Consider the following 24982-nt stretch of genomic DNA (forward strand, 5'->3'; position numbering starts at 1 on the left):
GAAGAGGGCAGCATTATCTCCTGCACATTGTAACCAAACTTGTCTGAATGATTGGCTGAAGTAGGACTGAGTGGCTGTGAAGGCTCTAAAGCAGGGGTGGGCAAACTTTTTGGCCCGAGGGCCACATCTGGGTCTGGAAATTGTATGGCGGGCCATGAATGCTCACAAAATCGGGGTTAGGGTGCAGGTGGGGGTGAGGGCTCTGGCTGGGGATGAGAGGTTTGGGTTGTAAGAGGGTGCTCCAGACTGGGACCGAGGGGTTCGGAGTGTGGGAGGGGGCTGGGGAAGGAGATCGGGGCACGGGAGGAGCTCAGGGGTGCAGGCTCCAGGCGGCACTTAACTCAAGCAGCTCCCAGAAGCAGACACTTGTCTCCCCTCCGGCTTCTAGGTGGAGCCGCAGCCAGGCAGCTCTGCACGTGGACCCGTCCGCAGGTGCCGCCCATGCAGCTCCCATTGGCTGCAGTTCCTGGCCAATGGGAGCTGCAGGGGCGACACTTGGGGCGGGGGCAGCGTGCAGAACCCCCTGGCTGCTCCTATGGGTAGGAGCAGTAGGGGGATGTGACGCTGCTTCCGGGAGGTGTGCGGAGCTGCGGCATGTGCGCATGGAGCAGCTCCTGACCCCACTCCCTGGCTGGAGCACGGGAGCAGGGCAAGCCCCAGACCCCACTCCCCAGAGGGAGCTCGAGGTCAGATTAAATCGGCTGGTGGACCGGATGTGGCCCGCGGGCCATAGTTTGCCCACCCTTGCTCTAATGTTTTAGATTGTTTTGTTTTTGAATGCAGTTATTTTTTGTACATAATTCTACATTTGTAAGTTCAACTTTCATGATAAAGAGATTGCACTACAGTACTTGTATTAGGTGAATTGAAAAATACTATTTCTTTTGTTTTTTACAGTAAAAATATTTGTAATCAAAATAAATATAAATTGAGCACTGTACACTTTGTATTCTGTGTTGTAATTGAAATCAATGTATTTGAAAATGTAGAAAATATCCAAAATATTTAATAAATGGTATTCTATTATTGTTTACTCGTGCGATTAATCACGATTAATTTTACAGCCTTAATGAGAACATAACCAATTGATAGTCACTGAATTTGTCTGCCTTTCCAGCATGTGAAATGATCAATGCTGATCGGATTCTTACTGCAGTTAAAAAATATTTGCCATTTGCAGGGAATCTTTTACAACAAAGAATCCCAAAGCACTTCACATGTGAGTCCAGTCCTGCAAGATACTAAGCACCCTTATTTCTGAACAACAAATAGGAAAAGAGGTTGTTCAGTATCTCATATCATCAGGCCCTACACAAACAAAGCAGCAGTGAAATGCAGCCACCTCTGAGGTGGAGGGTGGCAATGAACTGGCATTCAATAAACTACTACACAGCATGCTAAGAATGGACATTTTTGCAGAAGGCATTGGGGCACACCCTTACTCTTACAAAAATGGCCACAGGATCATTAAGGTTCACATAGAGTAGATAGCAACTTTGTTTTCATTTGAAAGACTTTAACCCCTGGAACTCCCTGGTAGCCAGTTTTTCTATTTCAGAGGTGTAAAGCTCCAGGACAACGCTGTGATTTACACCTGTGGGTCTAGGGAGTCTATGCCTACCTACACTGCTTAGACACTGTTACCCTGCAGAAGAAATATCAGTTTTTTCAATTCTAGCTGAGGTGGAGGGGAAATGATACACAGCAGTATAACTTTACCCAAAGCATGAACTATCATTCTCATGGCTTCAGCATTTTGGAATCTCATTAAGAATATTTCAGGTTAATACCTTCATGAACTGACTGCTGAGGATTTGTGACTTGAAAGATTCAATAAAACCTCAGTTTCTCTCTCTATAATAACCTCGAGTTATGGGGTAGCAGCCACGATCAACAGTGAATTTAATTTTTATGTTCCAACTACTTTGCTGCTTACTTGAAAGCCTATCAAGTCTAAATGTATAAAGTGCTTCCATTTCAGTTCATCTAGTAATTTATTTGTAAAAGATGGTATTATGATATCAAACCTTGACTTTTAAATGTTCTCAATTAAGGTTATATTGTTAAAGCTAAGAATGCACTCAACCGAAGTTAGTTTTCAGGTGCAAGCCTCTAGGTAGATTAGAGACAATTTAACTTAGTAGAGGACACTTTGAATGATAGAACCAAACTTTATTTAAGGGAAAAATGATTAATTAAGCAAAACAGGCATACAATTAACCATTTACACTGATGCAACAATTATACTCACATTCAAAGATGGAATGGTACATCATTGGGTGATCAGACCATTGACAACAGAATGAAGTATAGCCTTATAATCCTGTAACCTAATGGTACCTTTTGGTGTTAATTTGCACTCTCCACAATTTAGCAAGGCTACTCCCGTTATATTCCATTTTAATACTAATTAACACTAAACCTAACTATTATAATACCTATATTTAGTGCACTACCAAATTCACAGTCCATTTTGGTCAATTTCACAGTCTGAGGATTTTTAAAATAATAAATTTCATGATTTCAGCTATTAAAATCTGAAATTTTATGGTGTTGTAATTGTAAGGGTCTTGACCCACAAAGGATTTGTGTGGGTGGTGAGGTGTTGCCAGGTTATTGTAGGGGGGTTGTGGTACTGCTACCTTTACTTCTGTGCTGCTGCTGGCGGCAGCACTGCCCTCAGTGCTGGGTGCCCAAACAACAGCCGCCACTCTCAGGCCTCCCAACTCTGAAGGCAGTGCAGAAGTAAGGGTAGCAATATCGTGACACCCCCCTAAAATAACCTTGTGACCCCCCCCCCTGCAACTCCCTTTTGGGTCGGGACCCCCGTTTGAGATACGCTGGTCTTCCCCCGTGAAATCTGTATAGTATAGGGTAAAAGCACATAAAAGACCAGATTTCATGGGGGGAGACCAGATTTCATGGTCCTTGATGTGTTTTTCATGGTCGTGAATTTGGGAAGGCCCTAACAATATTCTAATTTCCACCACCTTTTCATTGGCTCTTTACATTACACATAATTTAAATTAACATCTGCACCAATATCCTTCCATGCTATCAGTACAGATAGCATTTTAATAAAATATTCAAAATTCTCTAAACGCTCATTAAAAACTCTGCTAGAACCAGTTATAATCAGAAACACAGCCACAACGTAAGCCTGGGTCGTTTCCTTGCTAAATTAAATTTTCCTATCTTACTGTCTCCAACTTATCGCTAACTTTTACTTAAACTAACAAACTCAGTTTCCCATACTCCTCTATATAGTACATAGCCTAACTTAACCAATGCCATGTTCTACTTATTTCTCAACCTAACACATCCTATAGGATACAAATGTTTTATGTAATAAAAGTTCTCTAAAAACGTTTTTCCTGACAGTGAACATGACAATATATTTATACGGTGAACATTAAAGTATACATTAATTTAAAAAGGACACCACACCAAGATGATTTAGGCTAAAAATTAGCTTTGGTAAAAACAAGGTTTTACCAGACTAAAGCAGAAATATTATAACTATACTTTTGTTTCAAATTTCAATGGAAACAGTGATGTGGATTTAAATGTCGCCTTATAGTGATTGCAATCCAAAATATCTCAGGTCAGAGCTATTACACAAGAATCAAAGTCAAACTGCCTACATACAAAAGTAAAACTGACTAATCTGTTTTCATTAGCCAATCTGACAGAAATGCTCAGAGCAATACCAAGCATTAGTGTTTTTGGGCTTTTTAATAAAATTAGGTTTCCCTAATCTTAAAATGTTAATGATCACAGGTAAAGATTTTTTTTAAATATGAGTTTTAATTTGACAGCATCTCTTTAGTTATATTGGCTGATCCAATTGCTTTATAACAATAACAGTTCACTTTTTTTTAAAAAAAGTAAAACTTCTTTATTAAGAAAAGGTGGGTTTTAGGTTGTTCTTATCTCGTCTCTTCACATTTGTGTTTACATAGTGTGACAGGTCGGGCCAGATGGCTATAGGAGAGTAATAGAAGGCAGATATATTAGCCCCAGGTTAAGTAGGTCCCTTTTCCCTGGGTAAGGTAACAGGGAAGGTTCCAGAACAATCAGGAACCTTCTGGAAACAATTAAGACAGACAGGTTGATTAGAACACCTGCAGCCAATCAAGCTGCTGCTAGAATCAATTAAGGCAGGCTAATCAGGGCACCTGGGTTTAAAAAGGAGCTCTCTTCAGTTTTTGGTGCGCGTGTGAGGAGCTGGGAGCAAGAGGCACTAGGAGCTGAGAGTGAGAACATGTACTGTTGGAGGACTGAGGATGACAAGCATTATCAGACACCAGGAGGACGGTCCTATGGTGAGGATAAAGAAGGTGTTGGGAGGAGGCCATGGGGAAGCAGCCAGGGAGTTGTAGCTGTCGCATTCCAGGAGGCACTCTAGACAGCTGCATTCCACAGGGCCCAGGGCTGGGACCCGGAGTAGAGGGCGGGCCTGGGTTCCCCCCAAACCTCCCAACTCCTGGTCCGACACAGGAGGAGTTGACCTGGACTGTGGGTTCATGAAAATGGCCAAACTGAGGGCTGCCGTGAATCTCCGAGATGAGCAAGTCCACCAATAAGCGCAAGACCCACCAAGGTAGAGGAGGAACTTTGTCACAATAGCCATATATTTTAAAACAAAAATGATTAGAAAACAAGTTATAACTGGGACAAATTATGCATGACACTGAGCAATATCTGGTATATTCCAGGTTTCCAATCATCATACGTAGGGAACCACATGCACTAACACTGTTTCTGCTCCCAATTTCTCCATGAAGCCCAAAGGACTTCAACTGCAATAAAACAGGACTATACCTATGACCCACAGAGCATTACAGCAAGACCCTTTACTGCTTGCGCACAGACTCTAGCTGCTTGGAACAGTAAATTAGAAACATTTCCCGGTGAACAGAGCTTTTTGCTTTGCCTGTGTTCACAATGCTTTGAATCTTTCAGTAATAGAGTACTTTTTAGTCACTTTAATGACTTCATTTCACATGATGCAAAGATCTCCATGATGACCAGAAATACTCACTCATATAACGGAAGGTCTCCTCAGCAAGGACAGGAGAGATGGTTTGGGGGACATGGCTATAGCAGGATGGGGCCTGGAGCCCGTCTTGGTTGTCATATGGATACAGAGTGTCCACTCGTAGCTTATACTGTGGTAGCTGTTCTTCCAACATGTTCACCAATTCTACTTCAGGAAAGTCCTCACTGGAGCAGCCATCTGAAGATGAACATGTGCCATGAAACCAAAGCACGCACATTACTATTAAATCTGCTATTTTAAAAACCCACGGGTTTGAAAAGAATTGTTCTACATAGGAGGGATTACACAAGGATATTTCACTTTGACCAGCAAATGAATTTGCACTAGTAGTGTGATTTTTTTAATATTAGTATTTGCAAAATCCTTATTCTCCTTAATTGATCCCTTTACTTCTAGTGACTCTAGCAGACTCTCTCATTCTCATAGGCTTCCTGGCTCTGACACACTGAAGTGTTATTTGTTTTTAAGTCTCGCTACTAGCTCTCAAAGGCCATCACAGCTCTCCTAACTTCCAGGTTACATATTACTTGCTTTAGGCTGTACTACCTTCTGTAGGCTTTACTCTGCTTGCATTTCACGTTTCTGAAGGAAATCGGTTTGTCTTGAATATCCTCTTGCGCCTTTCAATTCAACCACACTTTTTTCTTGCCTTTTGGTTTCTCTCTCAGTTTAGTGACGCACATCCCTTCTGTGACACCCTAATGGTAGAATACATTTCATCTATTTAAAAAAAAAAAAAAGGCTAAGTTTTTGAACCATGAAAAATGTTATGGATTGGAGTGAACACGTGGAGTGACTCCTCCTCACCCCCCAAAATGGAGGGCAGTTTCTAATTCTACCGTTGTATTCTACCAATAGCAAAATGAAAGGAAAACACCTAGTAGTATATTACATTTAGATACGATCATTTAAAGCACTAGTACACCTAGTTCAGAGTGCCAGATGTATTTCAGCCTGAGTGCCAAATGTATTTCAAAAGGGACACAATCAACACATAGGGACAGATTGTCTGGTCCCTTTGCACTGTTCAAGAGAGGGGAAATGCCAGAAGCCTGCTGAGGATTCTCCCTGCCCAGGAGAGCAGGTGTCAGCTTAATTGGGTCTGACCTCTGGGCAGGGAGAATCCTCAGCAGACTTTTAGCATTTCCCCTCTCTGTCTATCTCTAACTGGTGTAAGGTCCTTTGGGGACCATACCCAGCTAATGCAGAGAATCAAGGAGCTGTAACTGGTTGCTGTTTTTTAGTTTTTCTTTTTCAACTCTCCCGGGTTGTCCTGTGTGGGGGAGGACAGCCATCTTTTGCCAGGCACTAGCTTGAACTGAGGCACAGCCAATCAAGTTCCTGTCCTGCTCCTCCTAGGGTTCTCACAGCCCAGCAGGGAAGCAGGCAATGGAGCAGCTTTTGCTACACTCTCCTCCCATCCCTCCAAGCAGCAGGTGGCCAGCAGCAGCAGGCAAGAGACAACAGCAGCACAGAGTACTCCCAGGTCTTAACAGGACTTCTCCTGGAGTTACAGTGGAGGCACTGGGAGGCAGTGCCCCTGAACTCCCTCCTCCATGGTGGCAGGCCTGATTCAAACGTGTCAGTTTATAAGTCACAGGGCATACATAACTGAGGGTACACATTTTCAATTCATAATCAAATACAAGTTTTCTTCTCAGGGACAGTCTGCCTTAAGGGCCACATATTGGACACCCCTCCACAGGCTGTCCACTGAAGGGCTGTATTTATACCCCACCGTGCATTTTTTATAAACCTCAAAGTTATATCCGTGAACTCTGGCATTTCTGAGGCACAAGCTCCTTTGGGTTACACATATGAAAAAAAGGCACAGAATTCGGGGGAGTCTGAATAAGTTACAGCAAAGAGATCCAAGAGGAAGGAAGGAACTTGGCTTCAATTCTCCACTCACCATGAATGGGAAGGGAGAGGCAGCAGTGGCCTGGATTATGGTCAGGCTTTTTACCTGAAAATATAAAGTATTTTTACAGCTTCAACTATCACATTTGAAGCCACATCTTTCTTTTTCTGTCAATTCCCATCAGTCCTTTAAAAATCACTTGGGGTCTCCAACACTCATTCATTCCATCCCTGATAAGAACAAACATTTATCTACTGGAGAAAAGTTTTATGTGGTGAGAAAAATATAATAATGGATGGTTTGGAGGGGTGGGGAATGAATTAATTTAGTTTATGAAGGATCTACTATTCTTGTTCATGTGCACCACTGGATAAGCGCTGCACACAATTTGAAGCTGAGATCAGGGTCTTCAGGCTAGCTGCACTGAAAATACTCCATGAATTTGTGGTTCAGACTCGAGCTGCCCTTCCAACTTACCAGTGATGCTCTCCGGATCGCTGTGGTCGATATTCATGAGGGTTTCTTCACTCTTCAGTTATTTAGGAATGGCATTCTGTGTTCAGGTTGTGCATGGTCCCTTTCTTGCTTTGGTTGAAGGATGACTTTGGTTTGAAGTGAGAGCCATCAAGCTACCTGGGCATTAATTACTCTGATTTTCTTAACTCACTTCTACAGGCTGGGTTATATTCTTGGTCTCCTATTGCCTCGTCTGACACTTGATATTTCATCTGAGGTACAGATCACTAAAATTTTTATATGATATACTGTGCAAGCTTCATGTGATGGTTTCTCTTAGATCAGCCATCATCTAGAAATCAAAGACATGGAATATGTTGGATTGTAATTTATATATTACATGCAAAGAGCAGCATGAAATGAAACAAAACCAAACCAAAATTCTCTACAAAAATAGTAAATCTCAGTTTTAGTAACTCACAATTCTCATCTATTGCTGTCTACTCATTCCCCTTCCACCAATACAATATTTAATGCATGACAGGGTTGTTCACTGCTGTAGGACAGTCTCCTTTGCCCTAAACCATGGCTGCTTCAGCTAAGTAGATTTCCTGCAGCCTCATAGACAAAGGGGTTTAAATTATTTTTCAAGTACAGTAATGGTTTCTAACGGGCAGGACTTAGTCATCTCGTTAGAGAAATCAAAACAACACTAACAAACACAAAGCTGTATGACTCTGCTCTCTAGTAAAATTATTTTAAAGGGAAAAAAATCAAGTGTGTGCCTAACAGGAAAATCACATAATGGTTTACCATAAAAATCTCACACAACTGGTTGTGCCTGCTCAGCAGCCCAGGACTAAAATAGAAGTGATGTTAGTTTAAGATTGAAGTGAAATGCTAGAACAGTTTAAGGAAGCCAAGCTTTTGCTGTCCTCTAGCCAGGACTGCTAATTTAACATGCAAAATTACAAAAATAGTGATAGATGATAGAGTCTAACTCAAAAAGCGGGGGATAAAAAGGTCTCTGCATCTAAGATCTTTTGCTAACTTCAGCAACCTGAAATTTTATTGAAGTTGTAGATAAGTTTCAAGAATGAGGAAATCTAAAAAGCAAAAAGAAAAGGAGTACTTGTGGCACCTTATAACAAATAAATAAATTTGTTAGTCTCTAAGGTGCCACAAGTACTCCTTTTCTTTCTGCAAATACAGACTAACACAGCTGCTACTCTGAAACCTAAAAAGCAAAGTCTCCCATTTTCTACCACAGATTTGACTTGTTCTCACAGTATCATCTCCTTTGGCAGGATCAGAACAGACAATGCAGAAACTTCCTAAAGGGAGTATGCCATTTCCTCCATCTGTAGAATTTGGCTGCGGACCAAGAAAGGACCTTCATCCATTGAGGTTGATTCAGACTTGTCAGCTTATGCTCTAATAAATGTGTTAGTCTCTAAGATGCCACAAGTACTCCTGTTTTTTTGCTGATACATGCCTTGTGATCTCTCCTGTTTTTAGGAAAAGAGACACAGGTATTAGCTGCTTTAAAATATAATAATAATAATAATAATATAATCTCAGTTATTATCTATTACTGCAGATATTTACTTAATAAAATCATCATCAGTTAATTTTCTAGGTAGATTTCAGAAGTGCCTATCACTTTTCAGTATTTCCATAGCTGGGATTAGTGCTGGTGTCTTATTTCATGGAGGCTGTCATTTAAATAGGTTGCAGAAGGAAGCCTAGTATCATATATAAAATACGATTTATAGAACATTCTGCAATACCAGGAGATGGACTAGACCAGTGGTTCTCAAACTGTGGGTCCGGACCCCAAAGTGGGTTGTGACCCCATTTTAATGGGTCTCCAGGGCTGACTTAGACTTGCTGGGGCCCAGGGCCAAAGCCTGAGCTCCACTACCCAAGGCCAAAGCCCAAGCCCAAGAGCTTCTACCCTAGGTGGTGGGGCTTGAGTTACAGGCCCCCTGCCTGGGGCTGAAGTCCTTGGGCTTAGTCTTTGGCCCCCCATCCAGGCCACTGGAGCTCAGGCTTTGGCTTTGACCCCCGCCCACACCTGGGGCGGCAGAGCTTAGGGTGGACTCAGGCTTCAGTCCCCCCTCCTGGGGTCATGTCATAATTTTTGTTGTCAGAAGGGGGTCGCAGTGCAATTAAGTTTGAGAACCCCTGGACTAGACGATATCCATAATAGGTCTTTTGCAGCACTGATTTGATTGCTTAGCGAGCTGACTGCATTAAGGGTGCGAGACTTTAAAATGTTTTGAAAAGGTATATTTTTAAAAACATGGCTGTTACATTAACTCAACAGAAATGCCACTTAAAAACCACTGAAAGTCTCAGATTTCCTGTGTACTCAACTCATGAGGCAATTCCTTCATTTATTTCACATTAGACCATCAAGATGGCCATTTCTGAAGGACGACCCACCACTCTCACAAATCTTGGGAGACAGGCCAGTCCTTGCCTACAGACAGCCCCCCAACCTGAAGCAAATACTCACCAGCAACCACATACCACACAACAGAACCACTAACCCAGGAACCTATCCTTGCAACAAAGCCTGTTGCCAACTGTGCCCACATATCTATTCAGGGGACATCATCATAGGGCCTAATAACATCAGCCACACTATCAGAGGCTCGTTCACCTGCACATCTACCAATGTGATATATGCCATCATGTGCCAGCAATGCCCCTCTGCCATGTACATTGGTCAAACTGGACAGTCTCTACATAAAAGAATAAATGGACACAAATCAGATGTCAAGAATTATAACATTCATAAACCAGTCGGAGAACACTTCAATCTCTCTGGTCACTCGATTTCAGACCTAAAGGTCGCAATATGACAACAAAAAACTTAAAAAACAGACTCCAACGAGAGACTGCTGAATTGGAATTAATTTGCAAACTGGATACAATTAACTTAGGCTTGAATAGAGACTGGGAGTGGATGTGTCATTACACAAAGTAAAACTATTTCCCCATGTTTATCCCCACCCCCACTGCTCCTCGGAAGTTCCTATTAACTGCTGGAAATGGCCCACCTTGATTATCACTACAAAAGGTTTTCTCCCCCCGCTCTCCTGCTGGTAATAGCTCATCTTAAGTGATCACTCTCCTTACAGTGTGTATGATAACACCCATTTTTTCATGTTCTGTGTGTATATAAATCTCCTCACTGTATTTTCCATTGAATGCATCCGATGAAGTGAGCTGTAGCTCACGAAAGCTTATGCTCAAATAAATTGGTTAGTCTCTAAGGTGCCACTAGTACTCCTTTTCTTTTTGCGAATACAGACTAACACGGCTGCTACTCTGAAACATTTCTTGCCTGATTGCTAATTTTTTAAATTACATTTGAGACTAAACTTTTGACCTATTTGCATTATAAATAGATGTATTTTATATTACAATCAGTTTTGCTTGAGGCATCTTTTTGCTCTACTGTATAATAGCAATTGATAGCTGTTATGGTCTCTAGAGTACAGCTTTTTTAAGAGACCTCGACTCTTAGCTCATTTGCAAAGTGATATCCCAAGGCTTGCTCGATTCCTGCAGTTTGATCCTCCTTACTTTACTTGTTTCCATAAATCATCATCATGAATTCTGTTGGCCCGTCCCATCTCAAAAAAGGTATATTGGAACTGGAAAAGGTTCAAAAAGGGGAAAAAAAATGATTCAGGGTATGGAACAGCTTCTGTATGAGGAGAGATTAATAAGATTGGAACTTTTCAGTTTGGTAAAGAGATGACTAAGCGGGGGGGAAGAACATGATTGAGGTCTATAAAATCATGACTGGTGTGGAGAAAGGAAATAAGGAAGTGTGTTTTACTTCTCATAACACAAAAATTAGGAGTCACCAAATGAAATTTTCGACAGCAGGTTTAACACAAATAAAAGGAAGTACTTCTTCACACAACCCACAGTCAACCTGTGGAACTCTTTTCCAGAGGATGTTGTGAACTGAGAATAGGCTCAACACTGCTAGAAGTGTCACCTGCATGTTCAGTACCACAAAAAGCCAAGCTGAACTCCTACAATATGTATAACCTACTTGAAGAGACTAAGATAAAATGTTTTTTTCACTAACTGAGCAACATTATTCATCAAATGCTTCAAAACGGTCCACTACATTTTCTCTGCTGCATGAAGTTTGGCCTTTTTGATTTAAAACAAACACACCAACTTCAAACTCGCCATGGATCCTAACTCAGCTATTAGCCTGAAATACCCAAATATACAGATTTTGCAGCAAGTAGTTTACCTGCCCCTAAAAAATTCCCCAAACTTTGACCAGATCTTGTAACATTCACTTATGAGTAGTCTCATTCAACTCATTGGCACTACTCACATCACCAAGGTCTGCAAGACTGGGCCTTATGTGTAGTTGTCAGCAGAGTGATCCTGCTCTAAGAGAAACTGCCAACACATCTCCCTTTGGCCCCAACTATCAACTCCCAAGCAGTGCTCATAGGTTCAAGATAATTAATAGAGACCTAAACACTGTTAGAGTTAATTTGTTCTTGCCATGAATTACTTTGTGTCCAATTAAAAGTCTGTATTTTGACTTTGAAACAAAATTATAGTAGGCTGAACACATATTGGTTACTACAACAATTTGTGACACTTTTCAAAAAGCACTGATTTTTAGCAGAAAATTATTGATAGCTCTTTCAAAACTGCTGCCACGGTTAAAGCAGTGACTTCAGCTTTGGATAACAAAGCATTAACTACCTTGGCTTGTCACATGCAAGTTTATTGGAACATTAGGGGCCTGCTTTGCTCCTATTGGGTAGAGGTGCCTGGGGTGAAACAGGGAGCAAACTTATTTATTTAAGCTTGCACCTGATGCTAATCAGAACTGCTTTAACGAGAAGAGGGAGTTGCTGGAGAGAACTGTCCAAGTTGTTATGAGTGTGGCTTCTGCTCTCCAGCTTCTTGGAATGTACTTGTATGTTTAATAAAAAAATAAAGCATTTGTTGAAGGTAAATTGCAAAGAAAGGGAAGGGAGAAGGGATTTGTGCCCATTTATGGCTTCTTTATTATTTAAGCCAGCCTGAAAGATTTTCCCCTCACAAGATTTTCCATTTTAGGACTATCAAGTCGTCTTCCCTGTGTAGGAGTTCTTTTGAATGACTCAGATGTGTAGTATCAAATCTTAAATAAAAGGGTGTTTTGAATCCTTAAAGATTCCCCTCCCTCCCCTCATCAAATAGATAAATAGGTGTTAAGAAAAGAAACAATGAATATAACAATCAAAATATAAAGCCATTTCAGTTTTCAATTAATCAAATCTCACATGCTTGGTATCAGTAATACTAATTTTTATTCCCCCATCAGGCTACACAAGATCTAATTGTTCCAACTTAAAAAATAATAAAAAGGAGAAAACCTTTCAAGCCTTCTTTATATAAACCAAATGTAGAAATAGTAATGAGGACATAAATCTGTTTTCCCCATTTACAAGTCACTTACAGAAAATCCACAGGGTTTGAATTAGTTTTAGTCTCAGTACACTGTGACAATTTGTATTTAAATCTAAATACTTGATTTCTCCATTTTTTTGCCACCACTTTTTAGTGTTTGTTTTCCCCAATCCTACATAGCCACCATCTGCCACTACCTCCTGTAAAACAATTCCACCCTACGGCCTTTCTAGTTATGGAGAATACAGACACATCAAGAAATATAGGCAGCAAGAGCACCCAGGCCGCACTTACGCTTTCACAATGCGTACATATCCCTTTCATATACACTACTCTGCCCTCCTCCAGGGTAATATAGATCACTACAGTACAGACCCGTTTACGCGTGAATCCGCTTAACGCACGGTAGCGCCATGCCCCCCAGTGCTACCTATTTAACATGCGAGACTTGTTAACACGCGGTACAGGAACTTGCTACGTAGTGCTACAGATTTGCTCAATAACTCACTGACGTAGAAATTGACAGGAAGTATGGAGCAGAAATGTGTTGTATGTCTTTACCGATATTGGTAAAGACGTATCGTGCACGCTTAGTCATTGTCACGCTAGAGAGATATATAATACAGTATATAGTAGTTATATAGTAATATATATACACTACATTAGAAAATTTTAACCGTAGGCCTAATATAATATATACGCTAACAGCAAAAATGCTTGGATGACGAGACACATTTTCGACGACTAGTTCCATAACAGCTGTGTTCCAGCTGTTCGTAAGCGTCTGCGGTCGAAGAAACTCGAAGCAAAAGCACTTTTGCTACTTGACAATTGTCCAGCCCATCCTCCAGCCGAACAACTGGTATCGAGCAATGGAAAAATTCAAGTGCTATACCTACCATTCAACACCACATCAAAAATTCAATCTTTAGACCAGGGCATTATTCAGAATTTTAAAAACAATTATTGACTGGAGCGGATTTCGGTGATTGTGTCATGCACGTCTTCAGGCATTTCCAAATTCCTGAAACAGTTAAACATGAAGGAAATTATTTATTTAGTTAAAAAAGCTTGGGACAGAGTAAAACAAAAGTCCATTGAAAACTGCTGGATGAAGGCTCTCAGTGATGCCTTTTCTGCCAAAGACGGCTCAGACTCGGAAAACTCCAGCAGTGGCACTGATTCAGAGCCAGACTTTGAAGGATTTTTGGAAGACGACGTCCTACAAACACGCACACAGACAAAAGAGGATAAGGGTAAACTTCTCTTTCAAATGATAAAAGATTTTAGTTTGGATACGTCACCAGAAATCATTACCTAGCAGCTAGAGATGGATGAAGATTGCCCGACTTCAGAATTTCTGTCCGAGGAAGAAATATTAATGGGCTATGAGGCTACGTCGGACCACAAAAGTGATGGCGATGATGTCGTTGAAAAGGTCAAAATTTCGCCCACAGAAGCCCTTCGTGCTGTAGAAACTGTTATAAGATTTATGGAGGAGAAAAATGCGGAAAATATCGAAATCATTCATCTGCGGTGAATGACAGACTTCATAAAGAAAAAGGGGTGAGAGCCAGAAAAAGCAGAAAATAATGGTGTTTTTTTCTAAGTGAATCGTAGACATTTTTTCAGCATGGTCCTCTTAACCCGTGGTCTGTTAACACGAGGTTGTGATGGTTTGATTCCCAACATCCGCATGTAAACAGGTCTGTACTGCACAAGCACCGTCTAGCCAGCTGGGCTGAACGCAGCTTCTTTACTGCCATATTATGTGTAAATATACATCTAAATGCTTTGAAATCTCTAAGCAGAGTTTCCTTCCACCAAAGAGTTAGTAAAAGAGGGAAGACTTCAAACTGCAGAAACTTTTAAAAGCCAAGCAAACAACACCGCTTTCATTGGCTGTCAGAGTTCTGACCCATGACCCCTTCCCAGTCATGCCCCAATCGCTTCAGAAATGCTGCTAAAGGAACAAATTTAGTCTTATACCAGCCATGGTTAGTTCTAAGAACAGACCAATACAACTGCTAGTTCTGAATTCTGATAAACCCTGAAGCTAGTAACAAATCCATTTAGAATTACAAGCTCATTCATAAAGTATAGAATCATAGAATCATAGAATATCAGGGTTGGAAGGGACCCCAGAAGGTCATCTAGTCCAACCCCCTGCTCGAAGCAGGACCAATTCCCAGTTAAATCATCCCAGCCAGGGCTTTGTCAAGCCTGACCTTAAAAACCTCTAAGGAAGGAGATTATTCCACCTCCCTAGGTAACGCATTCCAGTGTTTCACCACCCTCCTACTGAAAAAGTTTTTCCTAATATCCAATCTAAACCTCCCCCACTGCAACTTGAGACCATTACTCCTCATTCTGTAATCTGCTACCATTGAGAACAGTCTAGAGCCATCCTCTTTGGAACCCCCTTTCAGGTAGTTGAAAGCAGCTATCAAATCCCCCCTCATTCTTCTCTTCTGCAGGCTAAACAATCCCAGCTCCCTCAGCCTCTCCTCATAAGTCATGTGTTCTAGACCCCTAATCATTTTTATTGCCCTTCGCTGGACTCTCTCCAATTTATCCACATCCTTCTTGAAGTGTGGGGCCCAAAACTGGACACAGTACTCCAGATGAGGCCTCACCAATGTCGAATAGAGGGGAACGATCACGTCCCTCGATCTGCTCGCTATGCCCCTACTTATACATCCCAAAATGCCATTGGCCTTCTTGGCAACAAGGGCACACTGCTGACTCATATCCAGCTTCTCGTCCACTGTCACCCCTAGGTCCTTTTCCGCAGAACTGCTGCCTAGCCATTCGGTCCCTAGTCTGTAGCTGTGCATTGGGTTCTTTCGTCCTAAGTGCAGGACCCTACACTTATCCTTATTGAACCTCATCAGATTTCTTTTGGCCCAATCCTCCAATTTGTCTAGGTCCTTCTGTATCCTATCCCTCCCCTCCAGCGTATCCACCACTCCTCCCAGTTTAGTATCATCCGCAAATTTGCTGAGAGTGCAATCCACACCATCCTCCATATCATTTATGAAGATATTGAACAAAACCGGCCCCAGGACCGACCCCTGGGGCACTCCACTTGACACCGGCTGCCAACTAGACATGGAGCCATTGATCACTACCCGTTGAGCCCGACAATCTAGCCAGCTTTCTACCCACCTTATAGTGCAGTAACCCTGACATGTGACTGCATAAACCAAAGTCTGTACTCCTAGCGCCTCTCCACAGTAATCCTGCATACTGTATGCTGTCTATAACACTGCAATAATGCGACAAGTTAATACGAGCATAAACAAGTGACTGTCAGATTGTTCCCCACAAAGTATCCCCCAGGAAGGAAAAAGCACAGAAAACTGATTTGTATATGGAAGCAAATGAGCCACTGTTTTTAATACTCATTTTTGTGAGAACAGCTTATAAAAAAAAGATTGTTATGCTTTTGTTTTTAGTCTTGATTACATATGCAGCTGTCATTTAGAGCTAGCATTAGGTAAATGTATGTGACAGTGCCATCTAGAGGTCGTCACTGTGTCTCATTTTTCCTAAATGAATGAGCTCCAACCTTTGGAAACAGTCTTTGAAACCAAGCATTTATGATGTCCCTTTATGAATATCTACAATATGTGAGCTTTTTAAGGACCTTCATATTGTTTGTGAGAATCTATTTCTTACAAAAGTCGCACTGAGTACAAAATAGGCTCTGAAAAGTATTATGGAGAGATGCTAGTTATAACATTTGAAACAAACTTCAATAATTGTTTCCACATTCCCACATGTCCTCAAGAAAATCTTGTTCATAGATCAAATTCCACATGTGAACTGTGGTGTGAGGAGATTTTTTTGGTCAAAATTTGAGGGGAATCTGGGAAGTTGTTTCAGCTATGGACTTTAAAAAAAAAGAAAAGAAAAAGAAACAATTCACTTTTTGAAAAAAGTTTACTTGGAAATTACAACATATTTCAAAAGCATTTTAACCTAGAAAGGTACAGAATGTTGCATTGAAGAGCCCTTGATCAGTTTAATACTGATATCTGTCAAAATTATAAAAAAAAAAATTGCAGTCACTTTTTACTGCTGAAATCATAGAATCACAGGGTTGGAAGGGACCTCAGGAGGTCATCTAGTCCAACCCCCTGCTCAAAGCAGGACCGATCCCCGACTAAATCATCCCAGCCAGGGCTTTGTCAAGCCTGACCTTAAAAATATCTAAGGAAGGAGATTCTACCACCTCCCTAGGTAACGCATTCCAGTGTTTCACCACCCCCATCATGAAAAAGCTTTTCCTAATATTCAACCTAAATCTCCCCCACTGCAACTTGAGACCATTACTCCTTGTTCTGTCATCTGCTACCACTGAGAACAGTCTAGAGCCATCCTCTTTGGAACCCCCTTTCAGGTAGTTGAAAGCAGCTATCAAATCCCCCCTCATTCTTCTCTTCAGAAGACTAAACATCCCCAGTTCCCTCAGCCTCTCCTCATAAGTCATGTGTTCTAGTCCCCTAATCATTTTTGTTGTCCTCCGCTGGACTCTTTCCAATTTTTCCACATCCTTCTTGTAGCGTAGGGCCCAAAACTGGACACAGTACTCCAGATGAGGCCTCACCAATGTTGAATAGAGGGGAACGATCACGTCCCTCGATCTGCTGGCAATGCCCCTACTTATACATCCCAAAATGCCATTGGTCTTCTTGGCAACAAGGACACACTATTGACTCATATCCAACTTCTCGTCCACTGTAACCCCTAGGTCCTTTTCTGCAGAACTGCTGCCGAGCCATTCGGTCCCTACTCTGTAGCGGTGCATTGGATTCTTCCGTCCTAATTGCAGGACTCTGCACTTGTCCTTGTTGAACCTCATCAGATTTCTTTTGGCCCAATCCTCCAATTTGTCTAGGTCCCTCTGTATCCTATCCCTACCTGCCACCGTATCTACCACTCCTCCCAGTTTAGTGTCATCTGCAAACTTGCTGAGGGTGCAATCCACACCATCCTCCAGATCATTTATGAAGATATTGAACAAAACCAGCCCCAGAACCGACCCCTGGGGCACTCCACTTGATACCGGCTGCCAACTAGACATGGAGCTATTGATCACTACCCGTTGAGCCCGACAATCTAGCCAGCTTTCTATCCACCTTATAGTCCATTCATCCAGCTCATACTTCTTTAACTTGCTGGCAAGAATACTGTGGGAGACCGTGTCAAAAGCTTTGCTAAAGTCAAGGAACAACACGTCCATCACTTTCTCCTTCATCCACAGAACCAGTTATCTCGTCATAGAAGGCAATTAGATTAGTCAGGCATGACTTGCCCTTGGTGAATCCATGCTGACTGTTCCTGATCACTTTCCTCTCCTCTAAGTGCTTCAGAATTGATTCCTTGAGGACCTGCTCCATGATTTTTCCAGGGACTGAGGTGAGGCTGACTGGCCTGTAGTTCCCAGGATCCTCCTCCTTCCCTTTTTTAAAAATGGGCACTACATTAGTCTTTTTCCACTCATCTGGGATCTCCCCTGATCGCCATGAGTTTTCAAAGATAATGGCCAATGGCTCTGCAATCACATCTGACAACTCCTTTAGCACACTCGGATGCAATGCATCCGGCCCCATGGACTTGTACTCGTCCAGCTTTTCTAAATAGTCCCGAATCACTTCTTTCTCCACAGAGGGCTGGTCACCTTCTCCCCATGCTGTGCTGCCCAGTGCAGTAGTCTGGGAGCTGACCTTGTTCGTGAAGATAGAGGCAAAAAAAGCATGGAGTACATTAGCTTTTTCCACATCCTCTGTCACTAGGTTGCCTCCCTCATTCAGTAAGGGGCCCACACTTTCCTTGACTTTCTTCTTGTTGCTAACATACCTGAAGAAACCCTTCTTGTTACTCTTAATATCTCTTGCTAGCTGCAACTCCGGGTGTGATTTGGCCTTCCTGATTTCACTCCTGCAAGCCTGAGCAATATTTTTATACTCATCCCTGGTCATTTGTCCAATCTTCCACTTCTTGTAAGCTTCTTTTTTGTATTTAAGAGCAGCAAGGATTTCACTGTTAAGCCAAGCTGGTCGCCTGCCATATTTACTATTCTTTCTACACATCGAGATGGTTTGTCCCTCTAACCTCAATAAGGATTCTTTAAAATACAGCCAGCTCTCCTGGACTCCCTTCCCCCTCATGTTATTCTCCCAGGGGATCTTGCCCATCAGTTCCCTGAGGGAGTCAAAGTCTGCTTTTCTGAAGTCCAGGTCTGTATTCTGCTGCTCTCCTTTCTTCCTTGTGTTAGGATCCTGAACTCGACCATTTCATGGTCACTGCCTCCCAGGTTCCCATCCACTTTTGCTTCCCCTACTAATTCTTCCCGGTTTGTGAGCAGCAGGTCAAGAAGAGCTCTGCCCCTACTTGGTTCCTCCAGCACTTGCACCAGGAAATTGTCCCCTACATTTTCCAAAAACTTCCTGGATTGCCTGTGCACCGCTGTATTGCTCTCCCAGCAGATATCAGGGTGATTGAAGTCTCCCATGAGAACCAGGGCCTGCGATCTAGTAACTTCTGCGAGTTGCCGGAAGAAAGCCTCATCCACCTCATCCCCTTGGTCTGGTGGTCTACAGTAGACTCCCACCACGACATCACCCTGGTTGCTCACACTTCTAAACTTAATCCAGAGACTCTCAGGTTTTTCTGCAGTTTCATACTTGAGCTCTGAGCAGTCATACTGCTCTCTTACATACAGTGCAACTCCCCCACCTTTTCTGCCCTGCCTGTCCTTCCTGAACAGCTTATATCCATCCATGACAGTACTCCAGTCATGTGAGTTAACCCACCAAGTCTCTGTTATTCCAATCACATCATAATTCCTTGACTGTGCCAGGACTTCCAGTTCTCCCTGCTTGTTTCCCAGGCTTCGTGCATTTGCATATAGGCACTTGAGGTAACCTGCTGATTGCCCCTCTTTCTCTGTATGAGGCAGGAGCCCTCCCCTCTCATGCACTCCTGCTCGTGACTCCTCCCGGGATCCCACTTCCCCACTTACCTCAGGGCTTTGGTCTCCTTCCCCCGGTGAACCTAGTTTAAAGCCCTCCTCACTAGGTTAGCCAGCCTGCTTGCGAAGATGCTCTTCCCTCTGTTCGTTTCCAGTCTAGAAATACGTCACTAGTAAACACTGTTTAAAATAAGCATGTCATTTAACTGAGGTCGCACGATTTTACACCCCCCCACACTCTCACTTGTTTTTATAGTATTTCTTCCACTATCTGTTAAAAATCCATCCTGTACTCTCCTGCTCACCGGCTAAAACCGGGTCATGACTTGCATCTACCATTGTAACTTTCTTCTCCAGCCTTATTATTATTATTGTTAGTAGTATTAGGGTAACACCTATGAGAACTAGTCATGGACCAGGACCCCACTTTCTGAGGTGCTTTCCTACAGCTTGCCCCTACTTCCTCCAGCTTATAAACACTGCTGCTAAATTAATCACCATTCACTGCTCTAGCCATATCATCCCTCCAATTTTTCAAGTCCCTTCACTAGCTTCCTCTTTTTCTGAATCAAAGTTCTAACTCTTGTCCTCACCTTCAAACCTCCACACAGCTCTGCCCCACCCTACATTTCTACTTTCACTTCCTTTTAATACTGGCCTCACTCCTCTAACTATTACCTTTTGAGTTTGTGTTGTGGTTTGTTCCTGCTTCCCCGCCAACCTCTCCTTACAATGTGACAATTAATTGTCCTCTCAAATCCATTTCTTCTGTGAAGTCTATGAGGGAGAATCTTTTTACTGACTAGGTCTTCTTGACTCTGGTGTAACCAATATCTAAGGTGAAGATTTAGTCATGGGTATTTTTAGTAAAAGTTATGGACAGGTCACGGGCAATAAACAAAAATTCACAGCCTGTGACTTGTACATGACTTGTACTATAAATACCCGTGACTAAATCTTAGCTACTCTGGGAGGGGGTGGTGGTGCCAGGGCACAGCTGCTGCTCTGGGGGGTGGGACCACAAGGTGCCGCTGGGGGGGGGGTGTGTGTGTGTGTGGCCTCCACTGCTCCGGGAGAGGGCAGCCCGGGACTCCACTGCTGCTCCAGGGCTGCACCTGGAACCACTGCTGCACTGGCGGCCCCTGGGGCTAGCTGCCCAGGGCTTCCTGAGCAGCAGCTGGTGTGGCTGGCCCTGGGCTCAGGCAGCCCTGGGGTCAGCCTCACCTGCTGCTGCAGAAGTCATAGAGATCCCAGAAAAGTCATAGAATCTGTGACAGACTCGCAGCCTTACCAATATCCTAGGCATCTTATTTTTCTGAGTTAGATTGAGATCCTTGGGTAAGCATCCTGTCCATTGTAAAGCACTGTGTGTACTCAGTGTGTTATACTTCAGTGGAATACATACATTTGAGACACAAATGTGAAACTTTATTAAAATAAACTATTCCCAGAGGGAAAAAAAGCTGCAGTTATCATTTGTAGCACCTAAGCAATGTTATGACTTAAGTGGTAGGCTGAAATTACAACTGAAAAGCCTAATAAGGTCTTCAGGAAAGGACTTACGAGAGTCTCTGGAGGAGGATAAATAGGGAAAAGAACAGTAGCAGTCTTATAATGTGGGGAGGGAGGGTCTATTATAGACGACCAAATCAGGAAAAGGAAGTGGATAAGTCATTCTACAAGTAAGTAACAAGATTAGCTAACACACGAGCTAGTAATAATGGAGGATATTAACTTCTTTGTTATTTGTTGGAAGACTATCGCAGAAAAACATAGTATGTCCTGCAAATTCTCAGCATGTGTAGGGGACAGCTTTCTGATTCAGAAAGTTGAGAAAACAACTAGAGGGTCATCCCATTTTGGATCTTGTTTTGACCAACAGGGATGAATTAGTTGTGAACATGAAGGTGGCTGGGAACATGTGAAGAAGTAATCATGATCTTACAAAATTCAAGATCCTACAGAAAGGAGGACATGAGAACAGTAAAACAAGAACACTGGACTTAAGAAACGTGGATTTCAACCGACTCAGAGAAATAGTAGGCAAGGTCCCATGGAAACACCCCTTAGAAGGAAAAGGGGTCAAAAGAGGCTGTTTTTTCCTAAAAGATGTAACACTAGAGACTCAAGCTATTCCAAAGCAGAGAAAAGATAAGAACAGCCAAAGGAGACCACTGTGGCTGCACAAGGAGCTTTTTAGCTATCTAAAAACCAAAAGGGATACATACAGGAAATGGAAGGAGGGCATGTCACCAAGGAAGTATACATGGTGTGACAAGGCACCTCCTTCGTCTTACCAGACTTAGCACTCCCCGCTGGCGGTGATGGGCCTAGGGTAAATCAGCCCCACTCTGGGCAGTATTAGCCTTCCCCCTTCTGTGTTCCTTTGGCCATATTTTCAGGGTAGGGCTTGGGGTTGGCCTAAGGGTTGATCCTCCAAACAAAAAGGAAACAGTCTCACAAACTCAAAACCAAAGGGGTATAACTTTCCCTGCCTCCTCGCTGGGCTAGGGTATTGTCCTGTTTGCCCTATGGTGTCAGTCCTTCCTCTAGCAGACACTCAGGTTTGGTTGTTTCCCCTATGGGAAGGAGCACAGCCTCTCATCCTGGAGAAGTTTATTTCCCCGCTGCCACTAGTCTGACAGCAGTTTCTCTCTAACCCCAGAGGATAGGGTTTTAAAGGTCTCAGGCAGCCCTTAACTATATTCAGGTGTCCCTAACTGACCTGAGGTAACCCCTTCTCAGCTTGTAGGAAAAAGGGCCTTTAACATTTTAGGACTAAAATATTGGCCTTCCAGGACCCTTTTTGGCTCGGTCTTCACAAACAAGGTCAGCTTCCAGACTACTGCACTGGGCAGCACAGTATAGGGAGGAGCGGAGCAGCCCTCAATGGTGAAAAAACTGGTTAAGGACTATTTAGAAAAGCAGTACATGCACAAGTCCATAGGGCTGGATGCAATGCATCCGAGGGTCCTGAGGGCGTTGGCTGATATGATTGCAGAGCCATTAGCCATTATCTTTGAAAACTTGTAGTGATCGGGGGGAGGTCCCGTACGATTGGAAAAAGGCAAATATAGTGCTCATTTTTAAAAAAAGGGAAGAAGGAGAATCCAGGGAACTACAGAGTGGTCAGCCTCACCTCAGTCCCTGCAAAATCATGGAGCAGGTCCTCAAGAAATCCATTTTGAAGCAGTTAGAAGAGAGGAAGGTGATCAGGAACAGTCAACACGGATTCACCAAGAGCAAGTCATGCCTGACCAACCTGATTGCCTTCTACGATGAGATAACTGGCTCTGTGGATATGGGGAAAGCGATGGACATAATATACTTTGACTTTAGCAAAGCTTTGGATATGGTCTCCCACAGTATTCTTGACAGCAAGTTAAGAAAAGTATGGATTCGATGAATGGAGTATTAGGTGGATAGAAAGCTGGCTAAATTGTCGGGTTCAACAGGTACTGATCAATGGCTCGATGTCTAGTTGGCAGCCGGTATCAAGTGAAGTGCCCCTGGGGATGGTCCTGGGGCCGGTTTTGTTCAACATCTTCATTAATGATCTGGATGATGGGATGGATTGCACCCTCAGCAAGTTTGTGGACAACACTAAGCTGGAGGGAGAGGTAGATACACTATAAGGTAGGGATAGGGTCCAGAGTGACCTAGACAAATTGGAGGATTAGGCCAAAAGAAACCTGATGAGGTTCAGCAAGCACAAGTGAAGAGTCCCGCACTAAGGTTAGAAGAATCCCATGCACTGCTACATGTTGGGGACTGACTGGCTAAGCGGCAGTTCTGCAGAAACAGACCTGAGTATTACAGTGGAAGAGAAATTGGATATGAGTCAGCAGTATGCTCCTGTTGCCAAGGATGCTATCGGCATATTGGGCTGCATTAGTAGAATCATTGCCAGCAGATCGAGGGAAGTGATTTTTCCCCTCTGTTCAGCACTGGTGAGGCCAAATCTGGAGCACTGCATCCAGTTTTGGGCCTCCCACTACAGAAAAGACGTGGACAAATTGGAGAGAGACCAGCAGAGGGCAACGAAAATGATTAGGGCCTGGGGCACATGACTTATGAGGAAAGGCTGAAGGAACTGGGTTTATTTAGTCTGCAGAAGAGAGGAGTGAGGGGGGATTTGATAGCAATCTTCAACTACCTGAAGGGGTCCCAGAGAGGATAGAGTGAGGCTGTTCTCAGTGGTGGCAGATGACAGAAGAAGGAGCAATGGTCTCAAGTTGCAGTGGGGGAGGTCTAGGTTGGATATTATGAAAAACTATTTCACTACGAGGGTGGTGAAGCACTGGAATGGGTTACCTAGGGAGGTGATGGAATCTCCTTTCTTATAGGTTTTTAAGGCCCAGCTTTACAAAGCCCTGGCTGGGATGATTTAGTTGGGGTTGGTCCTGCTTTGAGCAGGGGGTTGGACTAGATGACCTCGAGGTCCCTTCCAACCCTGATATTCTATGATTCTATCCTCTTGTAGCATCCAGCCTGACTTTGCCACAATGGGAATAATGCGAGCGTGTAGGGACATGGGGCTGAAGGTGACGGCTAGTGGCGTTCTGTTATTTTCTTTGTTAGAAGAGTTCCCAGAAGTCTCCTACTACAGGACAGGCCTAACAAAGAAAATAACAGAACGCCACTAGCCGTCACCTTCAGCCCCCAACTAAACCCCTCCAACGCATTATTAAGGATCTACAACCTATCCTGAAGGATGACCCAACACTCTCACAAATCTTGGGAGACAGGCTAGTCCTTGCCTACAGACAGCCCCCCAACCTGAAGCAAATACTCACCAGCAACCACATACCACACAACACAACCACTAACCCAGGAACCTATCCTTGCAACAAAGCCCGTTGCCAACTGTGCCCACATATCTATTCAGGGGACACCATCACAGGGCCTAATAACATCAGCCACACTATCAGAGGCTCGTTCACCTGCACATCCACCAATGTGATATATGCCATCATGTGCCAGCAATGCCCCTCTGCCATGTACATTGGTCAAACTGGACAGTCTCTACGTAAAAGAATAAATGGACACAAATCAGATGTCAAGAATTATAACATTCATAAACCAGTCGGAGAACCCTTCAATCTCTCTGGTCACGCGATTACAGACATGAAAGTTGCGATATTACAACAAAAAAAACTTCAAATCCAGACTC

General features: G+C 43.0%; 1 protein-coding gene across 6 annotated transcripts in view; it reads right to left on the minus strand.

The window, feature by feature from the left end:
* Positions 1-24982, minus strand: part of TRAK2 (trafficking kinesin protein 2) — a 70807-nt gene that overhangs the window by 36762 nt on the left and 9063 nt on the right. For 2 of the 6 annotated variants that reach the window (XM_073306401.1, XM_073306399.1), the window contains exons 2-3: positions 7401-7731; positions 5045-5239 (exon numbers count right to left, since the gene is read on the minus strand). The exons of 2 other annotated variants lie outside the window; for them this stretch is intronic. In XM_073306401.1, the coding sequence (XP_073162502.1) occupies positions 5045-5239; positions 7401-7437 (232 nt within the window). In that variant the 5' untranslated portion in view covers positions 7438-7731. Of the gene's footprint in view, positions 1-5044; positions 5240-5608; positions 5783-6974; positions 7029-7400; positions 7732-24982 lie in introns of all 6 variants that reach the window. 2 more of the 6 variants (XM_073306402.1, XM_073306400.1) reach the window with 2 other exon arrangements.

This window comes from Lepidochelys kempii, chromosome 11 (genome assembly GCF_965140265.1).
Source record: "Lepidochelys kempii isolate rLepKem1 chromosome 11, rLepKem1.hap2, whole genome shotgun sequence".
Classification (NCBI taxonomy): domain Eukaryota; kingdom Metazoa; phylum Chordata; order Testudines; family Cheloniidae; genus Lepidochelys; species Lepidochelys kempii.